At 48.5% G+C, this 23,864-nt stretch overlaps 1 protein-coding gene across 15 annotated transcripts in view; it reads right to left on the bottom strand.

The window, feature by feature from the left end:
• The window catches only part of eps15l1a (epidermal growth factor receptor pathway substrate 15-like 1a), a 504,393-nt gene that overhangs the window by 205,348 nt on the left and 275,181 nt on the right, over nucleotides 1-23,864 (bottom strand). For all 15 annotated transcript variants that reach the window (XM_086004995.1, XM_086004999.1, XM_086004998.1 and 12 more), the window contains one exon: nucleotides 16,634-16,688. In XM_086004995.1, the coding sequence (XP_085861121.1) occupies nucleotides 16,634-16,688 (55 nt within the window). The remainder of the gene's footprint in view (nucleotides 1-16,633; nucleotides 16,689-23,864) is intronic.

The following is a 23,864-nucleotide window of genomic DNA, read 5'->3' on the forward strand; positions in this document are numbered from 1 at the left end:
ACTTCTGAGAGCTAATCAAAGCGTAAACCATCTCATTATCTCACCAGAACCCCAAACTGAAGTGGTGCCCTAAACTCATCGCTTGTGTATTATAATGTGTACATTCCAAAACTTATTTTAAAGAAAAAAATACCATTGTGCAGATCAAGTGTGTTCTGTTAAAAATTATATACTACTTGAAAGTATATAGCTCCTTTTGATCTGTAGCATGTATCTCTGCATATTTTATATGATCTACTTTATCTATAACATTAAAAATCTTACATCTGTTCACACTTCCTGTCTGCAAAGCCCTACTTCCTGTGTCACGTTTGTCACGTGTACTTTTCTCCATTATAAATTCCTGTATTTAAAATGGAAATTACCTATGTAAACTTGTCACACTGCAGTTGCACCCCCTCACCAGTGATGTCACTGTAGTGTCAATGGCCCAGCATTGCTCTGAGCAAGTTCTATAGATCGGGAGACTCCCAGGTTCAACCCATCAACTCTGCTCAGCTAGATGATGTCAGCTGGGCTCAGCAACCCCGAGCTTGAGTGACCAGAGTTCCCAGTCTTGATCATTATCCAGTGACAACTGCTGGAACATGTGCTAGCTGGGTGAGGGCAGAATTGGGTTTGACTGTGATGCCTTTACAGACAAACAGCCTGCCAATATGCACTATCTGCATGAAGAACGGCCACTGAGGTAAAGTAATGCCTGCAGTCATGGAATTCTACTTCCCTACCCCAAGGCACGAGTCAGTACCATCAAGGAAGAGTTGCATTTACCGCTCACGACCTCGAGATGTCCCAAAGCCCTATACAGTCAATTAAATACTTTTGAAGTGTAGTCAGTGCTGTAGTGGAGGGAAAATGCAGCAGCCAAATTACATACAGCAAGGTCCCACAAACAGGAACACGATAATGGCCAGATAATCTGTTTTTAGAGATGTTGGTTGAGTGATCAATATTGGCCAGGACACCAGGGAGAATTCCCCTGCTCTTCTTCGAAATAGTGCCATGGGATCTTTTCTGTCCACCCGAGAAGGCACCTAGGGCCTCGATTTAACGTCTGATCCAAAAGACCGCACGTCCAACAGGGCAGCACTCTCTCAGTATTCCACTGAAGTGTCATCCTAGATTTTGTGCTGAAGTCTCTGGAGTGGGACTTGAACCCACGACCTTCTGACTCAGGAGAGTGCTACCACTGAGCCATGGCTGACACACTCAAGAAGAGTAGGGCAGTAAAAATAATAAAATTGGAAGCAGAGGTTGTGTACAGGAATAGTGATCATACAGGACACACACACACCTCCATACACTGTGTGAAAATAGGTTCATAAATAGCGAACTCTTAACTGTCCTCTGAAGTGGCCTAGCAAGTCACACAGTTGTACAGTATCAAACCGCTACAAAGAATTTACAGGATTTAAGAAAGCAGCTTACCACCACCATCTCAGGGCAAGTAAGGATAGGCAATAAATGCCAGCCTTGCCAGCAACACCCACATCCCAAGTATGTTTTTTTTTAATGTGGTTTTGTTTTTTCCACATGTAAACATAAAAAACATTTTTCCACATATATGCTTTATTTTATTTTTCTTCTCATTTTCTCTTCCTCAATTTAATTTGACAAGTTGCTTTTACCAATAAAGTGTGTAGCGTGATTCAGTCCCCTGAGAGAGAGAGAGAGAGAGAGAGTCTCTATGAACCTGTGCAGTCAAGTGTCACTATAAAATGTGCAAGGAGGCTGCTCATTAGATCGTCAGCTGGTCGGAAAAACCACAGCAGTGGCTACAAATCACGCAAAGTAAGACATTTATGAAACTCCAAGTTAACCTTGCTTGCTCAAGAATCCCCTCCAATCATCAACAGTTCCCAGCACACCCAGTTTTTGAAAGGAGCCCAGTTGTCTAAGAGGAAGTCGCATGAAGCTTGTTAAAATCCAATGAAGTATTATTAGTGCATTGAGGCGACATATAGCGCACACACACACACAAACTATCCTTAGTCACATATATACTGACCATTTTCTTAACAAATCACAGACCTTATAGGAAGCCTTTTAGAGGAGGATACTGTAAACCTATTACTTTATTAAACAGACAATAGACTATAATTCAAATCTATTTGTTTTCTGGATCAGACAGGCATTGTGCTTATACAAGTATAAGTGACAATGTACTGTTTGATCATTAGCATGAACAGGACTGCTGTGCTATAAATATGCTTGAAATACCGCCACTCCCACCACACACAACATTTCCCCCCCCCCAACCATCTCAGCTGAAGGATGCGAGTACCAGAGAGGAGGTGTGGAACCAAACCCCAACAGGGGCAATGTCTTCAGGAGAAAATATGCCAAAAACAGGAAGAGATTAGGAACACAGAAACAGAAGTAGGCCATTCAGTCCCTAGTGCCTGCTCCACCATTCAATTAGATAATGGCTGATCTGCATCTCAACTCCACTCACCCACTTTGGTTCCATATCCCTTAATACCCTTACCCAACAAAAATCTATCAATCTCAGTCTTGAAAGTTTCAATTGTCCTAGTATCAACAGCTTTTTGGTTGGGGGAGGGGAAAGAGAGAAAGAGTTCCAGATTTCCACTACCCTTTGTGTGAAGACGTGATCTGAATGGCCTAGCTCTGATTTTAAGGTTATTTCACCTTGTTCTTGACTCCCACACAAGCAGAAAATGTTTTCTCTATCTACCCTATCAATTCCTTTCAAAATCCCTAAAAATCTCAATCAAATTACCCTTTAACCATCTATATTCCAGGGAATACAAGCCTAGTTTTGTAATCTCTCCTCATAATTTAATCCTTTTAGCCATGGTATCATTCTGGTGAATCTGCGCTGCGCCCCCTCCAAGGTCAATCTATCCTTCCTGAGGTGCAGTGCCCCAGATGTGGTCTAACCAGAGCTTTATATAACTGTAATAATAGAACTTCCACCCCTTTGTATTCCAGCCCCCTTGAGATGAAGGCACATTATTTTTTTGTGCCTGCCTGTCCACGAGTTTTTAGTGATTTCTGTACTTGGACCCCTAAATCTGTCTGTTCCTTCACAGTTCCAGTTTCACACCCTTTAGAAAATACTCTGATTTTTCTTTCTTTAGGTCCAAAGTGAATGACCTCACACTTCCCCATGATGAACCTTATCTGCCACAGTTCTGCCCACTCATTTAATCTGCCAATGTCCCTTTGCAATTTTTTGCTCCCACCTACACTATTTACTGTGTCACCTAACTTAGGGTCATCAGCAAACATTGGATATATGGCTCTCTATTCCTTCATCCAAGTTATTTATAAATATAGTGAAAAGAATACTAGATAATTCAGGAAGTGGCCAATAAACATGAAACCACAATCTGGGTAATTTCTTTGCCTAAATAAATAACTGCATAAAGTTTGCATGTCAATGTAGAAGCTAGATATTTTAACATTTATGTAGCAGTTACAACTATTCAAGTTAAATTACTAAAGTATTAATCAAGTTGTCTGTATGAAATGACTCAACATACTACATCTGCCGTCAGTTATTAATTTAATAGAACAGGTCGTTGGGAACCAGTCAGCCCTATACAGATGACTCAATGTCCGGGGAGAGGGGGAGGGGAGGGGCAGCAGTCTGCATCCACCGGCCCACTTTGCAACTTCACTTTAGGGTTGAGAATATTTCTGTATCGAAGTGAAAAGGGATTTCACCTGGTGCTCACAAGCTGACTCAGTTACTGTTGTGGGTAACCAGCAGCTTGGGAACATTATTAGGTTCTTTTAGGTTAGTTTCAGAATGAATATTTAACCCGCTTAAAGGCTTCTGGGGTTTATTAAAAAGCTTTTATTACAGAATCGTGTTCTTCCTTCTTTCAGTTTGTACTTAAATGTGTCTTTACTTATTTACATAATTTAATAAACCTGTATATACATGTGTCAAATGTGAAGCCTGGATGGAAAATTTATTTTAAGTTACCCTCCACTCTCAGAATGTCACCCTGCTGTGAAAGGTTGCTTACTGTGTGAAATGAAGAAACCACCATAAGGTGATCAGATATTAAGATAGTGACTGGAGGCTAACTCAAGGAATAAAATGGATGGTGTGTATATTTGGGGGGAAAGATGACTAATTAATAAGGGTCATCTTGGCTCAGTAGTAACACTTCCACCTGTGTGCGAGAAGGTTGAAGATTCAAGTCCCACTCTAGGATTAAAGCATGTACTCCAGGCTGATACTCTGCTGCATTACTGAGGGAGCGCTGTACTGTTGGAGGTGCTGCCTTTTGGAGGAGATGTTAAACAAAGCCCCATCTGCCCTCAGGTGCGAGTAAAAGATCCACCGGCACTATTGGAAGGGTAAGGGGCTTCTCCTGGCGTCCTGGCCAATATTCATCCCTCAAGCATTACCACCCCGAAAACAGATTACATGATCATTTGTCACAATGCTGTTTGTGGCACCTCACTGTGAGTAAATTGGCTGTGTTTGCTTACATTACAACAGTGACTACTTCACTGGCTGTGAAACACTTTGGGACGTCCTGAAGACCTGAGGTGCAGTATTAATGCAAATTCGTTCTAACGGACATCAACTACCATCATCACATGATATTTAAAAAAAATGTATGTCAGCGAGCACAGGGGTGATGGGCAATGTTCCTGCTAAGGTGCGCGTGACCGCGCAGTAATCTGAAAGGTTCCGCGCGGGCCGCTCACCGGCTTCTCCAGTGTAAATACCGCAGCATGCGCAGAAATTTAAAGGGATCGCGCATTAAAAGAAACAGGCCGCGCAGAACAAAGCGCAGTTCACAGGGAACACTGGTGATGGGTGAGTGAGACTCGCGTCCGGTGAGTGTGGGTGGCCGTTAACCCACCCCGCCCCCACCATCATCTGAATTGTGAGAGCCCTTAAAATCCTCATGCCGTATAGGGTCACCCACCCTATCGGCTAGTATAAAGAAGGTTACAGCCATGGAAGGAGCGTTCACTTCACGCCTATCAGACTGCTAATCAGCCTGTGAATCCTTCTATTACTTCACACTAATTTCGCCAAGAGAAGAGTGAAGATACAAAAATAACAGCCCGGCAACCCAATGCCAACGTAAGTAAGGTGGTCTTAGCTGGACAAGCACCTCTGGTAAGCTGCACGGTTTTAGCTGGTTAAACTCCAGCAGTACCCCTGCACACACCTGGGAGTGTCTTAGCCTCGGGCTCTAGTAAACTGAGCTTCAGTTCTCTAGACTTGGGTAAGCGAGATGTGTCCCTACAGGAGAAAATGTGTATTCCACATCGGTAAAACAGAAAGATTCACCAGGCTGATACCTGGGATGGCAGGAATGACGTATGAGGAGAGATTGGGTCGATTGGGCTTATACTCGCTGGAGTTTAGAAGAATGAGAGGGGATCTCATTGAAATTTATAAAATTCTGACAGGACTGGACAGACTAGATGCAGGAAGGATGTTCCTGATGGTCAGGGAGTCCAGAACCAGGGGTCACAGTCTAAGGATAAGGGGTAAGCCATTTAGGACAGAAATGAGGAGGAATTTCTTCACCCAGAGAGTGGTGAACCTGTGGAATTCTCTACCACAGAAGGCAGTAGAGGCCAATTCATTAAATATATTCAAGAAGGAGTTGGATATATTTCTTAAGGCTAAAGGGATCACGGGGTATGGGGAGAAAGCAGGGGCCGGGTACTGAATTCGGAGGATCAGCCATGATCGCATTGAATGGCGGAGCAGGCTCGAGGGGCCGAATGGCCTACTCCTGCCTTCTATGTTTCTATGTAAACTCTGATTCTGCGGTAGCTTGATTTGGGAGCTGTAAACATGGTGATGGGTTTCAGCTCATATTAGACATCTAGCTGACCAAAAAAAAAATGCAGCTGTTATTACACAGAAACAGTAAGACACAGGGAGAAAATGAAACTACAAAACATAAAATAATAAAAATTGAATCATAGCATCATAGAATAGCACAGCACAGAAGGAGTCCATTCGGCCCAGAGTCTACACCGCCTCCTCCAAAGAGCAATCCAGTTAGTCCCACTCCCCCGCTCTCTCCCCATTCAGCCCAGAGTCTCCACCGCCTCCTCCAAAGAGCAATCCAGTTAGTCCCACTCCCCCGCTCTCTCCCCATTCAGCCCAGAGTCTCCACCGCCTCCTCCAAAGAGCAATCCAGTTAGTCCCACTCCCCCGCTCTCTCCCCATTCAGCCCAGAGTCTCCACCACCTCCTCCAAAGAGCAATCCAGTTAGTCCCACTCCCCCGCTCTCTCCCCATTCGGCCCAGAGTCTCCACCGCCTCCTCCAAAGAGCAATCCAGTTAGTCCCACTCCCCCACTCTCTCCCCATTCGGCCCAGAGTCTCCACCGCCTCCTCCAAAGAGCAATCCAGTTAGTCCCACTCCCCCGCTCTCTCCCCATTCGGCCCAGAGTCTCCACCGCCTCCTCCAAAGAGCAATCCAGTTAGTCCCACTCCCCCGCTCTCTCCCCATTCGGCCCAGAGTCTCCACCGCCTCCTCCAAAGAGCAATCCAGTTAGTCCCACTCCCCCGCTCTCTCCCCATTCGGCCCAGAGTCTCCACCGCCTCCTCCAAAGAGCAATCCAGTTAGTCCCACTCCCCCGCTCTCTCCCCATTTGGCCCAGAGTCTACACCGCATCCTCCAAAGAGCAATCCAGTTAGTCCCACTCCCCCGCTCTCTCCCCATTCGGCCCAGAGTCTCCACCGCCTCCTCCAAAGAGCAATCCAGTTAGTCCCACTCCCCCACTCTCTCCCCATTCGGCCCAGAGTCTCCACCGCCTCCTCCAAAGAGCAATCCAGTTAGTCCCGCTCTCTCCCCATTCGGCCCAGAGTCTCCACCGCCTCCTCCAAAGAGCAATCCAGTTAGTCCCACTCCCCCGCTCTCTCCCCATTCGGCCCAGAGTCTCCACCGCCTCCTCCAAAGAGCAATCCAATTAGTCCCACTCCCCCGCTCTCTCCCCATTTGGCCCAGAGTCTACACCGCCTCCTCCAAAGAGCAATCCAGTTAGTCCCACTCCCCCGCTCTCTCCCCATTCGGCCCAGAGTCTCCACCGCCTCCTCCAAAGAGCAATCCAGTTAGTCCCACTCCCCCGCTCTCTCCCCATTCGGCCCAGAGTCTCCACCGCCTCCTCCAAAGAGCAATCCAGTTAGTCCCACTCTCCCACTCTCTCCCCATTTGGCCCAGAGTCTCCACCGCCTCCTCCAAAGAGCAATCCAGTTAGTCCCACTCCCCCGCTCTCTCCCCATTCGGCCCAGAGTCTCCACCGCCTCCTCCAAAGAGCAATCCAGTTAGTCCCACTCCCCCGCTCTCTCCCCATATCCCTGCAATTTTTCTCCAAGTATTTATCCAATTACCCTTTGAAGGCTACTACTGAATCTGTATCCACCACCCTATCAGGCAATGCATTCCAAATCCTAACCAAATCAGTTTGCAAGGAATTAAAATATCCTTTTCAGAATATATCTTGCACAATTCATTATGCAATTAGCTTTTTTTCGGATGAAACAGTTTCTCGTAGGCCCTTACAATACATGGGTGGTGCAAAATTCCTGTCCACCTTGTGGAATCCGGATATCGATTCAGAACTGAACTGAAGTTAAATAGCTAGGACCGTGGTTCCTATCAATGACAAGTCTTCTATGTTATAGCTCATTCTCTGAAGGACAGCAACCTCAGAGTTGAAAAGGATCCACATTTTGTGAGAGAAGGTGTTAAGATATTAACTGTCTTCCTCAAAACATTTGTCTTGATGGTTCGGTCATCTCGGATAACTAATCCGTCTATTTCCCGGTCTGTGAGTTCATGTAAGTGAACATTTCAAAGACAGACTGCCCATGCCACCAAGCAACCTTAGTCCCAATTAATCTCTGAATACAGGCCAGCCGACTCTAATTGCACATGTGAATGGATCTGATCAGTTACATGTATTGGCCACTCAGCCGTTACTGAGACAGAGATTCCTTTCAAGATACTGCTGGTTGAAAACAACTAAATTAATTTATCCTTGATATACCTATCAATTCATCCAATGAAAAGCGACGAGTTAAGAAAGTAACTATAGGTTTTTATTGGCTAAATAACAGAGCCCACCCTCGTGGGTGATCGGATACAACAAGGAGGAATGCCAGCCAGTCGACTACCTTTATACCTGGGCAGGTAGGTGGAGTTATGGGCGGAGTCAGCAGTGGTCAGCCCAGGTATAGCAGCGTGACAAGAGGCGACCTCGTATAGTGATACAACAGTGTGAACAGTGATAACCATAGAGTAACGATATAACAGTGATAACTATAGTGTAACGATAGTGAACGATAAAAGTGGTTTACCACATTCACCCCTTGTTTAGATTTGAGTCCGGCGGGGTGAAGTGTACTACCAGTTCTGGTATGTCAGTCTGTCCGGAGGCCTCGTAAGCCTTTCTGATCGTCGCAGCGGCGGTGTTGCATTATCCAGTGTTAATGCTGGTGTCTGCGTGGTCGGCGAAGGCTCATGGGGTTCCGGCATGCCGTCTACCTGGTCTGGAATTGGGGGGGTGGTGGGGGGGGGGTGAAGGTGGTGTCTCCGGAGTGCCCGAGGGTGCGAGGTCTCGTAAGGAGACTGTGTCCTCCCGCCCGTCTGGGTATGCCACATAGGCGTACTGGGGGTTGGCGTGCAGGAGGTCCACCCTCTTGACCAGGGGGTCCGTTTTATGGGCCCTCACGTGCTTTCGCAGCAAGACGGGCCCCGGAGAGGTCAGCCAGGTTGGTAGCGTGGTTCCCGTAGTCGACTTCCTGGGGAAAGCAAACATTCGTTCATGGGGGGTGGCGTTGATGGCAGTGCAAAGTAGTGACCGGGTGGAATGCAGCGCTGCCGGGAGGACTTCCTGCCAGCGGGAGGTTGGGAGGCCCTTAGACTTTAAGGCTAAGAGGACGGCCTTCCATACCGTCGCGTTCTCTCTTTCTACCTGGCCGTTCCCTCAGGGGTTGTAGCTGGTGGTCCTGCTTGCAGCAATACCTCTCGCTAGTAGGAACTGACGGAGTTCCTCGCTCATGAAGGAGGAGCCCCGGTCACTATGTATATAGTTTGGGAACCCGAACAAGGCGAAGAGGTCGTTCAGGCATTTAATGACCGTGGTACTGGTCATGTCTGGGCAGGGGAAGGCAAAGGGGAAACGGGAGTACTCATCAACAATGTTGAGGAAGTACACATTACGGTCAGAGGACGGGAGGGGCCCCTTAAAGTCGATGCTCAAGCGCTCGAAGGGGCGGGTGGCCTTGATCAGGCTTGCTCTGTCCGGCCTAAAGAAGTGCGGTTTGCACTCGGCACAGGTCTGGCAGTTCCTGGTCATGGTCCTGACCTCCTCGATGGAGTAGGGCAGGTTGCGGGCCTTAATGAAGTGGTAAAGTCTGGTGACCCCGGGGTGGCAGAGGTCGTTGTGGAGGGTCTGAAGTCTATCACTTTGCGCGCTGGCGCATGTAATTCGTGACAGAGCATCGGGGGGTTCGTTCAGCTTACCTGGCCGGTACAAGATATCATAATCGTAGGTGGAGAGCTCGATTCTCCACCTCAAGATCTTGTCATTCTTGATTTTGCCCCTCAGCTTGTTATTAAACATAAAAGCGACCGAACGTTGGTCGGTAAGGAGGGTAAATCGTTTGCCTGCCAGGTAGTGCCTCCAGCGTCGTACCGCCTCCACAATCGCCTGGGCCTCCTTCTTGACCGACGAGTGTCGGATCTCAGGGCCCTGTAGGGTCCTTGAGAAGAAGGCCACCGGTCTCCCCTCCTGGTTAAGGGTGGCGGCTAGGGCGAAGTCGGATGCATCGCTCTCGACTTGGAAGGGGATGGACTCATCCACTGCGTGCATAGTGGCCTTGGCAATGTCTCCTTTAATGAGGGAGAAGGCTGCGCACGCTTCCTCCGTGAGGGGGAAGGATGTGGACTTCATGAGGGGTCTGGCTTTGTCCGCATAATTGGGCACCCATTGGGCATAGTAGGCGAAGAGCCCCAGGGTTCTCTTCAGTGCCTTTGGGCAGTGGGGGAGGGGTAGCTCCATGAGGGGGCGCATTCTTTCGGGGTCGGGGCCGATGACTCCGTTCTCTACTACACAGCCGAGGATGGCAAGGCGCGAGGTGTTAAACACACATTTATCCTTATTGTAGGTGAGGTTCAGCCGTTGGGCCGTACGGAGGAATCTCTCCAGATTAACATCGTGGTCCTGCCGGTCGCGGCCGCAGATGGTGACGTTATCTAGATAGGGGAACGTGGCGTGCAGCCCGTTCTGGTCAACCATCCGGTCCATCTCCCTTTGGAAGACCGAAACCCCGTTGGTGACGCCGAAGGGAACCCTAAGGAAGTGGTAGAGGCGGCCGTTCGCCTCGAAGGCTGTATACTGGCGGTCCTCAGGGCGGATAGGGAGTTGGTGATAGGCCGACTTAAGGTCGATGGTGGAGAATACCCGGTACTGCGCAATCTGATTGACCATATCAGATATGCGGGGAAGGGGGTATGCGTCCAGCTGGGTGTACCTGTTTATGGTCTGGCTGTAGTCGATAACCAGGCGGTTTTTATTGCCGGTCTTAACGACCACGACCTGGGCACGCCAGGGGCTGGTGCTCCCCTCGATGATGCCCTCCTTCAGGAGACGCTGCACCTCAGAGTCCCCGGCGCTGTACCGCCTGCTCTTGGTAGCGACGGGTTTGCAGTCGGGGGTGAGGTTAGCGAACAGGGAAGGTGGCGGGACCTTGAGGGTGGATAGGTCGCAGGTGTTACGCGGTGGGCGGTTTAAAATCTGCTGGTTGTTGACTGTGAGTGGGGGGAGGGGTCCGCCGTATGCTAGCGTGACGCTTTGGAGGTGGGATTGGAAGTCTAGGCCTAGTAGGACGGCAGCGCATAGCTGGGGCAGGACGAGGAGTTTAAAATTTTTATACTCCGTACCCTTAACCGACAGGGTCACAACACAGTAGCCGCTGATGTCTGTGGCGTGTGACCTCGATGCCATCGAGATCCGGTTGCGCGTTGGCAGGACAGGGAGGGAGTAGTGGCTCACCGTGTCTGGGTGGATGAAGCTCTCCGTGCTTCCGCTGTCGAACAGGCAGGTCGTGGCGTGGCCGTTTACTTTGATGTCCATCATCGACTTGGACAGGTGATGCGGGCGGGCCTGGTCCAGTGTGATGGAGGCTAGTGTATAGCTGAGCGAGTTGTTGTAGTCTGCGGTTGAGGCGGTAGTCGGGTCTAGAGGCACGGTGGCGGTCGGGCGTGGTGGGTAAAATGGCGTCTCCCACGAGGTTGGACAAAATGGCAGAGAAGATGGCTGCCCCCATAACTCACATGAGGCACTGCTGGTGTCGGTTGCCTGTATCAAAGATGGCCGCCCCCATGACTCACATGTGGGGATGCTGGCCTCTGTTGCCTTGAAGGAAGATGGCCGCCCCCACAGCTCGCATGAGGCACTGCTGACCTCTGATGATCCACCTCTGCAGGCCTTAGCGAAGTGGCCTTTCTTCATGCAGTTTGAGCAGGTAGAGTTCCTGGCTGGGCAGCGCGACCTCGGGTGTTTCGCCTGGCCGCAGAAGAAGCAGCCGGCGGCCCGATCGCGGGGGTCCGATGTCGGAGCCGGTACCGGGGGTGGCGGTCTCGATCGGGTCCGGGATGCCGACGCTGAGGTAGGTCCCAGGGGGGTTGCTGCGGGGGGTATTGCGGTCGGGGTCGGTCCCAAGTCCCAGGGTCGCGAGTTACAGTACCTTGAGTATGCCTCAAGGTCCCGATGGGCCACCTCTAGAGAGAGAGCGAGGGCTGCAGCTTTGTCCAGGTCGAGGTCCCTTGCTTCCAGTAGTCTTTGCCGTGAGTAGTCGGACCGCAGGCCTTTCACGAAGGCATCGCGGACATTGTCTTCAGTATTTTCTGCCGCCGTTACCGCTTTAAAGTTACAGTCTCTGCCGAGTGTTTGTAGCACCCGTAAAAATTCCTCCACGGGCTCTCCTGGCTGTTGCGGGCGGGATCTTAGGAGGTGTCTGGCATACATGGAATTTACCGGGGTTTGGTACTGTCTTTTCAGCCGGTTGATGGCGTCCTCGTATGTTTTAAGGTCCCGGATGAGTGCGAATACTTTAGGGCTCACTTGGGCGTTCAGAACTCTTAGCATGGATTTCTGAGGCACGCCGGATTCTCCCAGGTAGGCTTCGAAGCAGCTCAGCCAGTGTTCGAAGTCGAGGGCTGAGTTTGCTGCCTGTGGGTTTAGATCCAGGTACGGTGGTCTGAGGGCTCGCAGCCAGGCCGGCTGCTGTGGCTGTTGTAGCTGGGCGTCTGGCTGGTCGCTTGGCTGGTCGTTTGACTGCTCAGGTGTCGACATTTTAAAATTTAGCCAATAAAATTGATATACCTATCAATTCATCCAATGAAAAGCGACGAGTTAAGAAAGTAACTATAGGTTTTTATTGGCTAAATAACAGAGCCCACCCTCGTGGGTGATCGGATACAACAAGGAGGAATGCCAGCCAGTCGACTACCTTTATACCTGGGCAGGTAGGTGGAGTTATGGGCGGAGTCAGCAGTGGTCAGCCCAGGTATAGCAGCGTGACAAGAGGCGACCTCGTATAGTGATACAACAGTGTGAACAGTGATAACCATAGAGTAACGATATAACAGTGATAACTATAGTGTAACGATAGTGAACGATAAAAGTGGTTTACCACAATCCTTTCTAAAGTAATATAACAGATATTTCTCTTCTCATCACACTAAGTTCAAATCCAGACAAGCTGATGCGCTCTGTCCCGAACTCATTTAGCATACATCTGACAGTCTCAATCCTATTCCTAATGCACACGAGGACAAGACCACACCTAATTTGGCACAAATTGGCAATCTTAGAGAAGGCACAAGGATGGTTAATGTAGGAAATGGAAATGTCACAGCGGTCCCATTAGAGGAGTTCTTCAGAGGTTGGGGTTAAAGCACATTGTTAGGGCAAAGTGGAAAGTTTAATTCTACAACTAACCTGGGAGAGGTTATGTTTCATTGGGTGCCGTTTACTAGCATCAACATCCTTTATCTTGAAAACACGCAAGTAAATAATTCGATAAATCGTTCAGCACCAGTATTCTCAAGTATACCCAAGGGCTTCATGATGATGTTTGTCAAATAAAGCCCCCCTGACTATTACTCTACCAGCCCCACCTTGCTCATTTTTGGATAGCAGCACAACATACACCGTCTGACATTCTTCAGCAGCTTCCTGTATCTGGTTAAAATGCTATAACAAGAGCAACTAACTTTTATTCTGCTGACGGCATACATACTATAAATCTGTAGATTCACATCTTAGCTAGGTATTTTTTTAAAAGGCCAAGACAAATATTACTCTACTCTGCAACTCAGCATCTTCCAAAGTAAGCATTAAGACTTACTGCGACGTTACTTTAATAAGAAACATGAAAAATTGTATACCCCCTCCCTCAATGCTTCGATGGATAAAAATACTGAGCTATCTAAACTAAAAAGGTCCTGCATTCAATCCACCTCTGAACTCTGCAGAGTTAACCGATCTACGGCGGGTGGGAAAACTCATCAGGGTTCACATTCCTGTATATTATCCAATGACTCTGGTATAAGTGGGCCTGTGGATGGGGAGCGATTACAGCATCAGATATAACTGTGATGGCCACCGCAGTCCAGTGGGCCCAGTGACACAGACAAAGATAGCCTCTTGGGTTAACTACTGAAGGACAATTGGTCCTTACTGAACCGTATCACAGTAAAAGCTGCTGCCTTCAAGAAAGGAGGGAAAGCTGGAGAAAATAAAACGCAACCCTCTTATGTAGACACATAAATCTCTTCCACCCTCCTCTCAACATGCAGAAAAGATTACCTGGGGGCAGAGTTTCCGCTTTGGGTGCAATCGGGAAATTGCACCCAAAGTTGCGCTGCTTAGGTTGCAGTTCAAGTTTCTGCTAAAAATCATTTGCATAATCACAAACATAAAATCTTCCATGAACCAACGCAACTGAGCAGCGTAATACAATGTAATCGTTTATTTTTTCCATTAAAAAGGACAGTGAAACCTGTATAAACGGACACTCTCAAAAATTGGACACCTGCAAAGAGACATGTATTATAAGCCCCAAATAACTTGCATTGTCATCGATACAAGCTGCACCTTGAAACCAGAGACTCTCGCAAATTAGGAACTACGGACAGCCTTCAATACACCAAGTCCGTTTAGAACATGAAACACAGGACATGCAGGTTAAGCGCAAGGCAGCAGCAAGGGTGTGTAACGGAGATCTCTTTGACCAGCATCCATAGCGGTAGAGAAACCGCTCTATCTCTGGTACTGAATGCTTGCATGACTACCCCAGGGATAGAGTGGTTTCTCAGCCTCTATGGATGCTGGGTAAAGAACCCCCCCACTTCACCTCAGCTTCAATTTACATTCAAGTGCCTGTTGCACTGGGCTCCACTGTGGAATTTCCTGCCTCCTGCCCGGTGACGTCACCCCCACTGCGGCAGAGAGCCAGGACCGGCTGTTTGGGACTCTGGGGAATAATGAGCTACACGAGCACAGGTGTCGGGAGCAAATCGAGGGTCGGGAGTCAGGGGGGAACTCGGCAATCGGGGGGCCTCAGAAGTAGGGATTCAGGGAGAGATGGAGAGTGGGGACATGGGGAGAGATGGAAGAGACTGGGAAATGGGAGCGTGGGGAGAGATGGAGAGACTGGGGTATGGGGGCGTGGGGAGAGACTGGGAAATGGGAGCATGGGGTATGGGGGCGTGGGGAGAAAAGGAGACTGGGGTATAGGGGCGTGGGAAGAGATGGAGAGGCTGGGGTATGGGGACATGGGGAGAGATGGAGAGACTAGGGTATGGGGAGAGATGGAGAGACTGGGGTATGGGGACGTGGGGAGAGATGGAGAGACTGGGGTATGTGGACATGGGGAGAGAACAAGAGACTGGGGTATGGGGACGTGCGGAGAGATGGAGAGACTGGGGTATGGGTGCGTGGGGAGAGATGGAGAGACTGGGGTATGTGAGATCAGAACATCATGATGGTGATCAAACCTCCAGAAATGCCTCCAACCAGAGTTGGAAACTCTAGACATCTCACTCCACCAGTACATCAGCTGCTAACAGCTCCCTACTCACTCCCCAGCACTTGAAACATGAGCAGCTGCAGCACACGGAGGGAGGGGGGGTCCCGGACAAGGGTCTGCAGGACATTAATTCCCCCCCCCCCCCAAATCCTCCTCCGGCTGGCGTCTCCCAAGCACACTGGCCCTACAGCAGCCACCTCACCCTGTGCAGGCTGCCAACGTAGCAGATCCCAGGATCAGGACATCCTTCCTCAATGGAAGAGGACCCCGGGATGACAATGAACTATGAAACCCCACAAACAGAAAATGAACTGAAATCACATCCTGTTGGCAGGCCTCCAGAATTAGACACGATCCCAGGTGAAAGCAAAACAAGGAACACACGCTGCACGAGGTCAACCAATTTGGGAATATTTGGCTTATCCCGTTTACTGTACATACAATGACCATTTTGAAATAAAGGACACCTCATGCAAGTCCCTTAGATGTCCCTAAATTACAGGTTTCACTGTAGTCCTTGATGTATTTAAGAGCGTAAAAACTGTCCAGTCCACCAGCGGTGAGCAACCTTAATTAAAATAACAGAAAATGCCTATACTGAACCATTTACTACTTCACTGGTGTACACTAGTCCGTTTCTTAGCAAATTCAATATTTTTTTATATGAAAATACTTAAAAAATGAGCCGACTGGTGTCTGTGCGCCTCAGAGAATAAGCGCAATTTGCAGAGCCTTGCCTAACCAGCACAATTGGCAGAAACTCGCAATGTTGACCTGGGGGGGGGGGGGGGGGGGGGCAGTTTTGCGGGCGGGGCCTGATCCGGGCGAATTGAATCTTGAACCTGTGTAAAAGATGGCAGAAACTCCAGTGGTTTTGGGCGTAACTCACTCACGTTTTAAATTTCTCGATCTTTTGCGCTGGTTCGGCCGGATTGCACTGATACAACCAACGTAAACGAGCGGAAACTCTACCCCACTGGTGTTTATAAGTTTTAACATCTCTAAACACAGGCTAGAATTTAGCATTCGGATGTTACAGTACATAAAAAAATATTATCTGATGCATTTTTGAATGTACTAAGGATTCATAATCTCATGATCTCCTTAGGACAATAAGAAATTAGTTCAGCAAGACAGCAATCGGTACATGGTAGAGTAACAAGTTAATTCGAGCTATTGTGATTCACAAGAATTGACCCAGGACAATATTTCCTCGGCATTAAATTGAAAATTAGTAGGATAGTTAGGACTTGATGCCCAAGCTCTTGTACAACATATATTTGGAGAATGAACCATTCACTGTGAGCTTAGCTCTCCTGGTATCAACAATATCAAACCAATCAGGCTATGAGATAAAATCCATTTGACTGTTATTGAACAATCAATTATCGTCACCAGATGCTGCCAGTATCCTGTACACGCACACCAGTGATGCCTACAGCTAGGAACCATGTATTCCAAAAGTTCTCAAACTTGTTTTTCTGCTGATTGCTGCACTAGGACCAGTGGAATGTTTATCGTCGTTTAGCGACAGACATTCACTTTACAACATAAAATGGGCATCAACTCACCTGGGCCCTTGGATGTTGCCATTGCGAAAGGATCACTACTTCCAAAGGGGTCGGCCTAAAATTTAAAAAAAAGTTAATTAAAATATTGCAAGACTCCAATATCTTCACGATCTTGACCCAACTGTCGACGCTACTACATTCATCTTCACATGGTGCTGATAATCTCAAGTTATCTGGGTATATTAAGCAGTGCACAGGTTAAAGTAACAATCACTAGAAAGCCAACGCTAAAATACATTAGTGTTTGCCGGAGTCTAAAATCCTCTCAGCATCTACAGAGCTGCATGAGGCTCCGATATCGTGACAGGGTTGGGTTAGGATGAAGCTTCTGGGATACTGAGAGAATGATGATCATTCTCCTAATGAGGTTTAATTCCGTGTACAGTGGTTCATCCACACAGTGGTGTTAGCCGTGGCTCAGTGGTAGCACTCTCGCCTCTATGAGTCACAGTCTTGTGAGTTCAAATCCCACTCCAGAGACATAATCTAAGCTGATATTTCAGTGCAGTACTGAGGGAGTGCTGCGCTGTCGGAGGTGCCGTCTTTTGGGTGAATCGTTAAACCGAGGCCCTGTCTGTCCTCTCAGTTGGGCGTAAAAGATCCCATGCAACTATTTGAAGAAGAGCAGGGGAGTTCTCCCTGGTGTCCTGGCTAATACTTATCTCTCAACCAACATCACAAACAGATAATCTGGTCATTATCTCATTTTTGTTTGTGGGACCTTGCTGTGCGCAATTTAGCTGCTGCATTTCCTACTTTACAACAGTGATTATACTTAAAAAGTACTTAATTGGCTGTAAAGTGCTTTGAGACATCCTGAGGTTGTGAAAGGCGCTATAGAAATCTGTTTGTTCTTTCTAGAAAGCATGACATTTCCTGCAGCCTACATATTTTCACTGTGTGTACGGCTCTATGCACCAAGATACACCAAAGGACAGTAAAACAAGAATTCTGGTTATAATAGATATCTTTCTCAATCTCAAATTTCCCCCAATTAGTTACCATCATATACCGGTGGACCAGCTCCCCCCCAGTCAATGACTACATTTCTAGTACCTCATAGTTATTAACTTCAATTTCAGTTGTGCCAAATTTGTCCCATTTACTGGGCACAAGCATAGTTAGCGCTTTTGCCTGTCTGAACATAGGCCGTCATTAGATGTTGGAAAAACTATGCAGGCCTAAAAATGTATGGCAGCCATGTCAGCCAGACCCCAAAATGGCAGATCAACCCATGTCCCACATGATTTATATTTGCCTCCACCGACATTGAATTGGAGGGGGAAGTGAAAACCCTGTTCTAGGAGGTTGTCAGTGCCTCTAATGACGAGGGCACTGGCTTGTTTAGACTTCAGAATATCAGGTGTGCAATGCTTCAGCTTCACACCTTGGACATGTTGACTTGAAAGACAATAGATCACTGGCCATGGGATTAGAACTACTGCTCATATATAGGATAAACACCAAAACGGAGAGATTAAGCCAAACAGCAATGTTTCCATCTTGCAATTTCTATGTAATTCCTCAAAAAATCCAACCTTGCATCATCGCCAACCTCCCTTTTCTTTCCAATATCCTTTTTCAGATGACACGAAAGTTGGAAGTGTAGCAAACAGTGAGGAGGGTAGTAAACAGACTTCAAGAGGACATAGACAGGCTGCTGGAATGGGCAGACACATGGCAGATGAAATTCATCGCAGAAAAGTGTGAGGTGATACATTTTGGTAGGAAGAGTGAGGAGAGACAACACAGTATTTGGTACAATTTTAAAGGGGCCGCAAGAACAGAGAGACCTGGGGGCATTTGTGCACAAATCTTTAAAGGTGGCAGGACAGGTTAATAAAGCATATAGGACACTGGGCTTTATAAACAGAGGCACAGAGTAAAAAAACAAGAAGTTATGTTAAACCTTTATCAAACACTAGTTCGGTCCCAGCTGGGGTATTGTGTCCAATGCTGGGCTTTGGAGAGGGTACAGAAGAGATTTACTAGAATGGTTCCAGGGATGAGGGATTATACTTATGTGGATAGGCTGGAGAAGCTGGGGTTGTTCTCCTTAAAGCAGAGAAGGCCGAGAGGAGATTTGATAGAGGTGTTTAAAATCATGAAGGGTTTAGATAGAGTAAATGGAGAAACTGTTTCCAGTGGCAGTAGGGTCCGTAACCATAGGACACAGTCTTAAGGTAATTGGCAAAAGAACCAGAAGCAACATGAGAAAAAACTTTTTTAAGCAACAAGTGTTAGAATTTGGAATGCACTGCCTGATAGGGTAGTGGATACAGATTCAATAGTAGCCTTCAAAAGGGAATTGGATAAATACTTGCAGGAGGAAAAAATTGCAGGGATATGGGGAAAGAGCGGGACTAACTGGAATGTTCTTCAAAAGAGCCGGTGCAGACTTGATGGGCCGAACGGCCTCCTTCTGTGCTGTACAGAATCTATGATGCTATGTTGTCAGCTCTCAAATCTGTGCATGTCTTTACCTCAACACCCTGTTCGAAACTCTCCAAAGAGGTTTATCCCCTCGTCCTTTTTGACCTTGCTGGAGTCTTTGCACGGTTGACCATACCATCCTGCCCTAACACCTCATCTTCACGGTCAACCCCAATGGAACTTTTACCTATCTAATCATAGCCAGAGTGATGGCTTCTCTTCTCACCCTGTTTACACCAACCCCCCAAGGATCTATCCTCGGCCCCCTACACCCAGTTTTACCTGTCCACCATCTCTCCCAACCCCTCTACTGCCTCTGTTCATACACGGCTTGTCCAATACCCAGCCTTGGATGAGCTGCAATTTCCTCCAAGTAAACCTCAAGACGACCAAAGCCATTGTCTTTAGCCCCCACCATAAACTCCGTACCCTTGCCACTGACTGCATTGCCTTCCACGGTCACGGTCTCAGGGTGAAGACGACTGTTCACAAATCCGGCCTCCTATTCGATCCAGCTTGACTTCATATCCTCTCCACCTCCAAAACATCGCCAGCATCTGCCCCATCTCAGTTACTGTAAGACTCATCCAGGCCTTTGTCACCTCCAGACTCAACTATTCCAATGCTTTCTTGACTAGCTTCCCATCCTCCACCCTCTGTAAACTGCTGATGGCATAGTGGTTAGCACTGTTGCCTCACAGCGCCAGGGGCCCGGGTTCGAATCCGGCCTCGGGTGACTGTGTGGAGATTGCACATTCTCCCCGTGTTTGCGTGGGTTTCCTCCGGGTGCTCCGGTTTCCTCCCACAGTCCAAAGATGTGCGGGTTAGGATGATTGGCGATGATAAATTGACCCTTAGTGTTAGGGGGATTAAATACGTGGGGTTACGGGGATAGGGTGGGATATGTGTTGGTGTAGGGGTTACGGGGATCGGGTGGGATATGTGTCGGTGCAGGCTTGATGGGCCGAAATGGCCTCTATCTGCACTGTGGGGTTTCTGTGATTCTGTGATATGTGGTCGGTATCCTCTCCTGTTCACCCATCACCCCTATCCTCGCTGACCTACATTGGCTTCTGATCCAACATCTCAAATTTAAAATTCCCATCATTGTATTTAGATCCCTCCATGGCTCCATGCCTTCCTACCTCTGCAACCTTCTCCAGCCCTACAACCCCCCAGCCCAAATTCAGCCTCTGGTTCAACCGGCTCCCCTCGCCCCACCAGTGACGGCCATTCTGTCAGCTAATTGGAACCCATGCTCTAGCATTCCCTCTCTAAACCAGTCAGTCTCTTCACCTCCCTCTCCTCCTTTAATTTAAGACCCCCCTGAAAAACAACCTCGTTGACCATGCTTTTTGGTCGCTTGTCCTAATATCTCCTTCTTTGGCTCTGTTTTTTTTTTACTTCCCCTCTGTGAAGCTCTTTCGGACCTTTTTCTAAATTAAAGGCAAGTTATTGCTGTTGTACTTAGTCCTCAACAACCTACCTGTCACAGACACATCTGCCCACGATAGCATTCGTAGCAGTGACCACCGCACACTTTTGGTGAAGACAAGGTCTCATCTCCACAGTGAAAACATCTTGTGTCACGTAGTGTGGCACTACTTCCAAGGTAAGTGGAACAGAGAACAAATCTTGCAGCCCAAAACTCGGCATCCACTAAGCACTATTGAGTCAAAATCCTGGTATTCCCTACCACTGTGGGAGCACCATCAACACAAGGACTGCAGCTGTTCAAGAAGGTCCACCAGCATCTTCTCAGGGTATCTAGGGAAAGGCAATAAATGTTGCTTTGCCCACAACACCCAAATCCTGAGTTGAGAAAGAAAAATAAAGTTCCTGCTCTCGATAGTTATCTAATGTCCCAAGAGCTTGTGATTTTTACTACCTTAAAGGCGCTATATAAATGCAAGTTGTTGACCCCTGTTGCAAAGTGCCACATTTGGAAATGTAGCGAGGATAGACTTTCACTTGGTTCAGACGCCCACCCAGAAATAACCTGCTGATGCTCATTGTCTAGGGTCTCAGATAAAATAAAGAATAGCTAGTTAAGTGAGATACTGGAAGGCTGAATGGAAATGTATCCCCTTGGTGTCAGCTTGGCTCAGTGGTAACTGAGTCAAGTGGTCATGGGTTCAAGTCCCACTCCAGGTACTTGAGCACAAAATCTAGGCCGACTTTCCTGAGGGAGTGCTGCACTGGCGGAGATGCCATCTTTCAGATGAGACGAGGTGCCGTCTGTCTGTTCATGTGGATGCAAAAGATCTGAAGAGCAGAGGAATTCTCCTGGTGTCCTGGCCAACATTCATCCCACAACCAACACCCCAAAAACAGATTAACTGGTTATTTATCTCAGTGCTGTTAGTGGAATCTTGCTGTGTGCAATTTGGCTGCCGTGTTTCCCTACAGGGCAATGACTGCACCTTAAAAATAATTATTTAGCTGTGACACCCTTCGGGATATTCTGACATGAAAGACACTATATTGATGCAGATTCTTCGCTCCTTTTTCCCAGAGGGGGAAGAAAGAGGAAAAGCTCGGTTAGATTAAAGCGACTTTCACTGGAGAAACAGCAGTGCTCTAACCCACAGCACCACCCAGTCCCTCAAAAGGTTCTCTTTTTGAATAATCAAAAAACGCTTCTGCATTTTTAAACTGTGGTTCAGGCAGCACGTGGTGTTTATTGGAGATAATGCAACAAACAGATTAAGGCAGATCTGCCCTTCATGGACAGTTTGAGCTATAATTCCATTAAGCACAAGCACATGCAAAAGAGATAGTACTATCAGGGCAATCGGAATGATCCCTTGTGGCTTATACTGATCACTCTGTTACCTGTAAAACAAACTGTGCTGACTTTTCATTTGAACAAGCTTGCCAAGTTTACAACGCAGAGAATCAAGGGTATCCTCACCAATTTATGGGTCCAAATTTTGGAATGGCTAGCCCAGAACAATGCCACAGTTATGCATGCTTCACCCCTTCAGTGGTAATCACTACGTAGTCAGATATAACAAAAACAGAAAATGCTGTGAGAGACGAAAAGCAGGGACAGTCCTTTTCACAGATACCAGACGGACCCGCTGTACGTTTACAGCCTTTTCTGACTTTGTTTCAGATTTCCGTAAATGCGCTATTTTGTCTTTCGTATGCAGTATGTGTCTGGGTTATACCAGGCAGCTCTCAACCTGGAGGAGCTGTTTACCGTGAGTATTTCAGAATATTTATTTTTAACTTGTAGTTTTCAGCACACTTACCATTGCTTGCATGGACCAGCCCTATATATCTGCAGAAGTGGCCATCCGGAGCCATGCATGGCAACTCAGTCTTAAAGTGAGGTTGGGATCAGTTTTAATTTTTTTTTTAAATATATCTATTTGCTTTCAAATCCTCCACAGCCTTGACCTATCCAACCTTAGGGCTCTCCTCCAAACCTTTCACCTCTGACCTACCCTCCACTCCTCTAAAACCGGAGCAACCCCTTGCCTCCTGCTCCAGCACTGGCGGCCACTTTAGTGCCTATATTCTTAGGCTTAGAAATTCGGTGGCGAGCCAAGCTCACCGGAATTACCGCTCCGGACGGAACCGCTTGCGCCAGCCCGATATTCAGTTTCAGCGCCCCAAACGGAAGCGGGGCGCTGCTCGAGGGAGGGGCCTGCACCAGCGCGCTCGAAGAGCGCGAGTGCCGGCAGAAGAGCCCGGCACCGAGGAGAAGTGCTGGGCTCTTGGGACACAGCCAGCACTGCCCGGGGGGGGGGGGGGGGGGCGCTCAGGAGGCCGGGGACGGCAGCGCGAGGAGGTGCTGGCAGGCGGCCAGCAAAAAAAATGGCCGCCCCGTACCTCCCCTTTAATTAGCGCCATTACCGCAGCAGGTAGGCCCCCCTGAACCGGTCGCAATCAGCGGGGGGCGCGACCAAATATCGCGATCGGGGCGGTAGCGGGGCGCTGCGCACACCGATGACGTCATCGGTGGCGGCGCAGCGCTACAGGCTAACGCCGCCATTAGCGCCCCGCTAAATTTCGCGGGAGGCATGGCCAGTGGCGCTAAACCCACTAAGTGCACTCTTTGGGCGCTAACTGGTGGTGCAGCCCATTGAATTTCTAGGCCTTAGTGTCTCAAACTCTCTGCTTTGCTTCCTGTGCCCCGTCACACCTCTCCCCACTTTCAAAAGCCTCCCCTCAAAACCCTCCTTTGATATTGGCTTTTTCCCACCCCCAGCCCTCTCCATTACCCCTTTTTCCCTCCCACTCGGTATCAAGTGTTTCAGGAGGGGGGGCTGATAGTAGTGCCGGAGGTGGAAGGACGGGGACAGGGCTGGATCGAGCAGGATGGGGAGGGCTGATAGTAGTGCTGGAGGTGGAAGGACGGGGACAGGACTGGATGGTGCCAGGAGGGGAGGGCTGGTAGTAGTGCCAGAGGTGGAGGGGGGGGCAGGGCTGGATGGTGCCAGGAGGGGGAGGGCTGGTAGTAGTGCCAGAGGTGGAGGGGGGGGCAGGGCTGGATGGTGCCAGGAGGGGAGGGCTGGTAGTAGTGCCAGAGGTGGAGGGGGGGGCAGGGCTGGATGGTGCCAGGAGGGGAGGGCTGACAATAGTGCCAGAGGTGGAAGGGGGGCGCAGGGCTGGATGGCAGTGGTGCCGAGAAGAGCAGGGACAAGGCCACATAATTCAATTTCTTGGAGGTCGGCTGGACTGTGGGCGGTTATCCAAACCATGGAGCATCTTGTGAAGCACTGATCAGTAGGTTCCTTCTCTGATGGAATGGCTTCTATTCACACTGCATCAGCAGAGGCCTTGGAGT

This window comes from Somniosus microcephalus, chromosome 13 (genome assembly GCF_052327205.1).
Source record: "Somniosus microcephalus isolate GS21.2 chromosome 13, FLI_Smic_1.0, whole genome shotgun sequence".
Classification (NCBI taxonomy): Eukaryota; Metazoa; Chordata; class Chondrichthyes; order Squaliformes; family Somniosidae; genus Somniosus; species Somniosus microcephalus.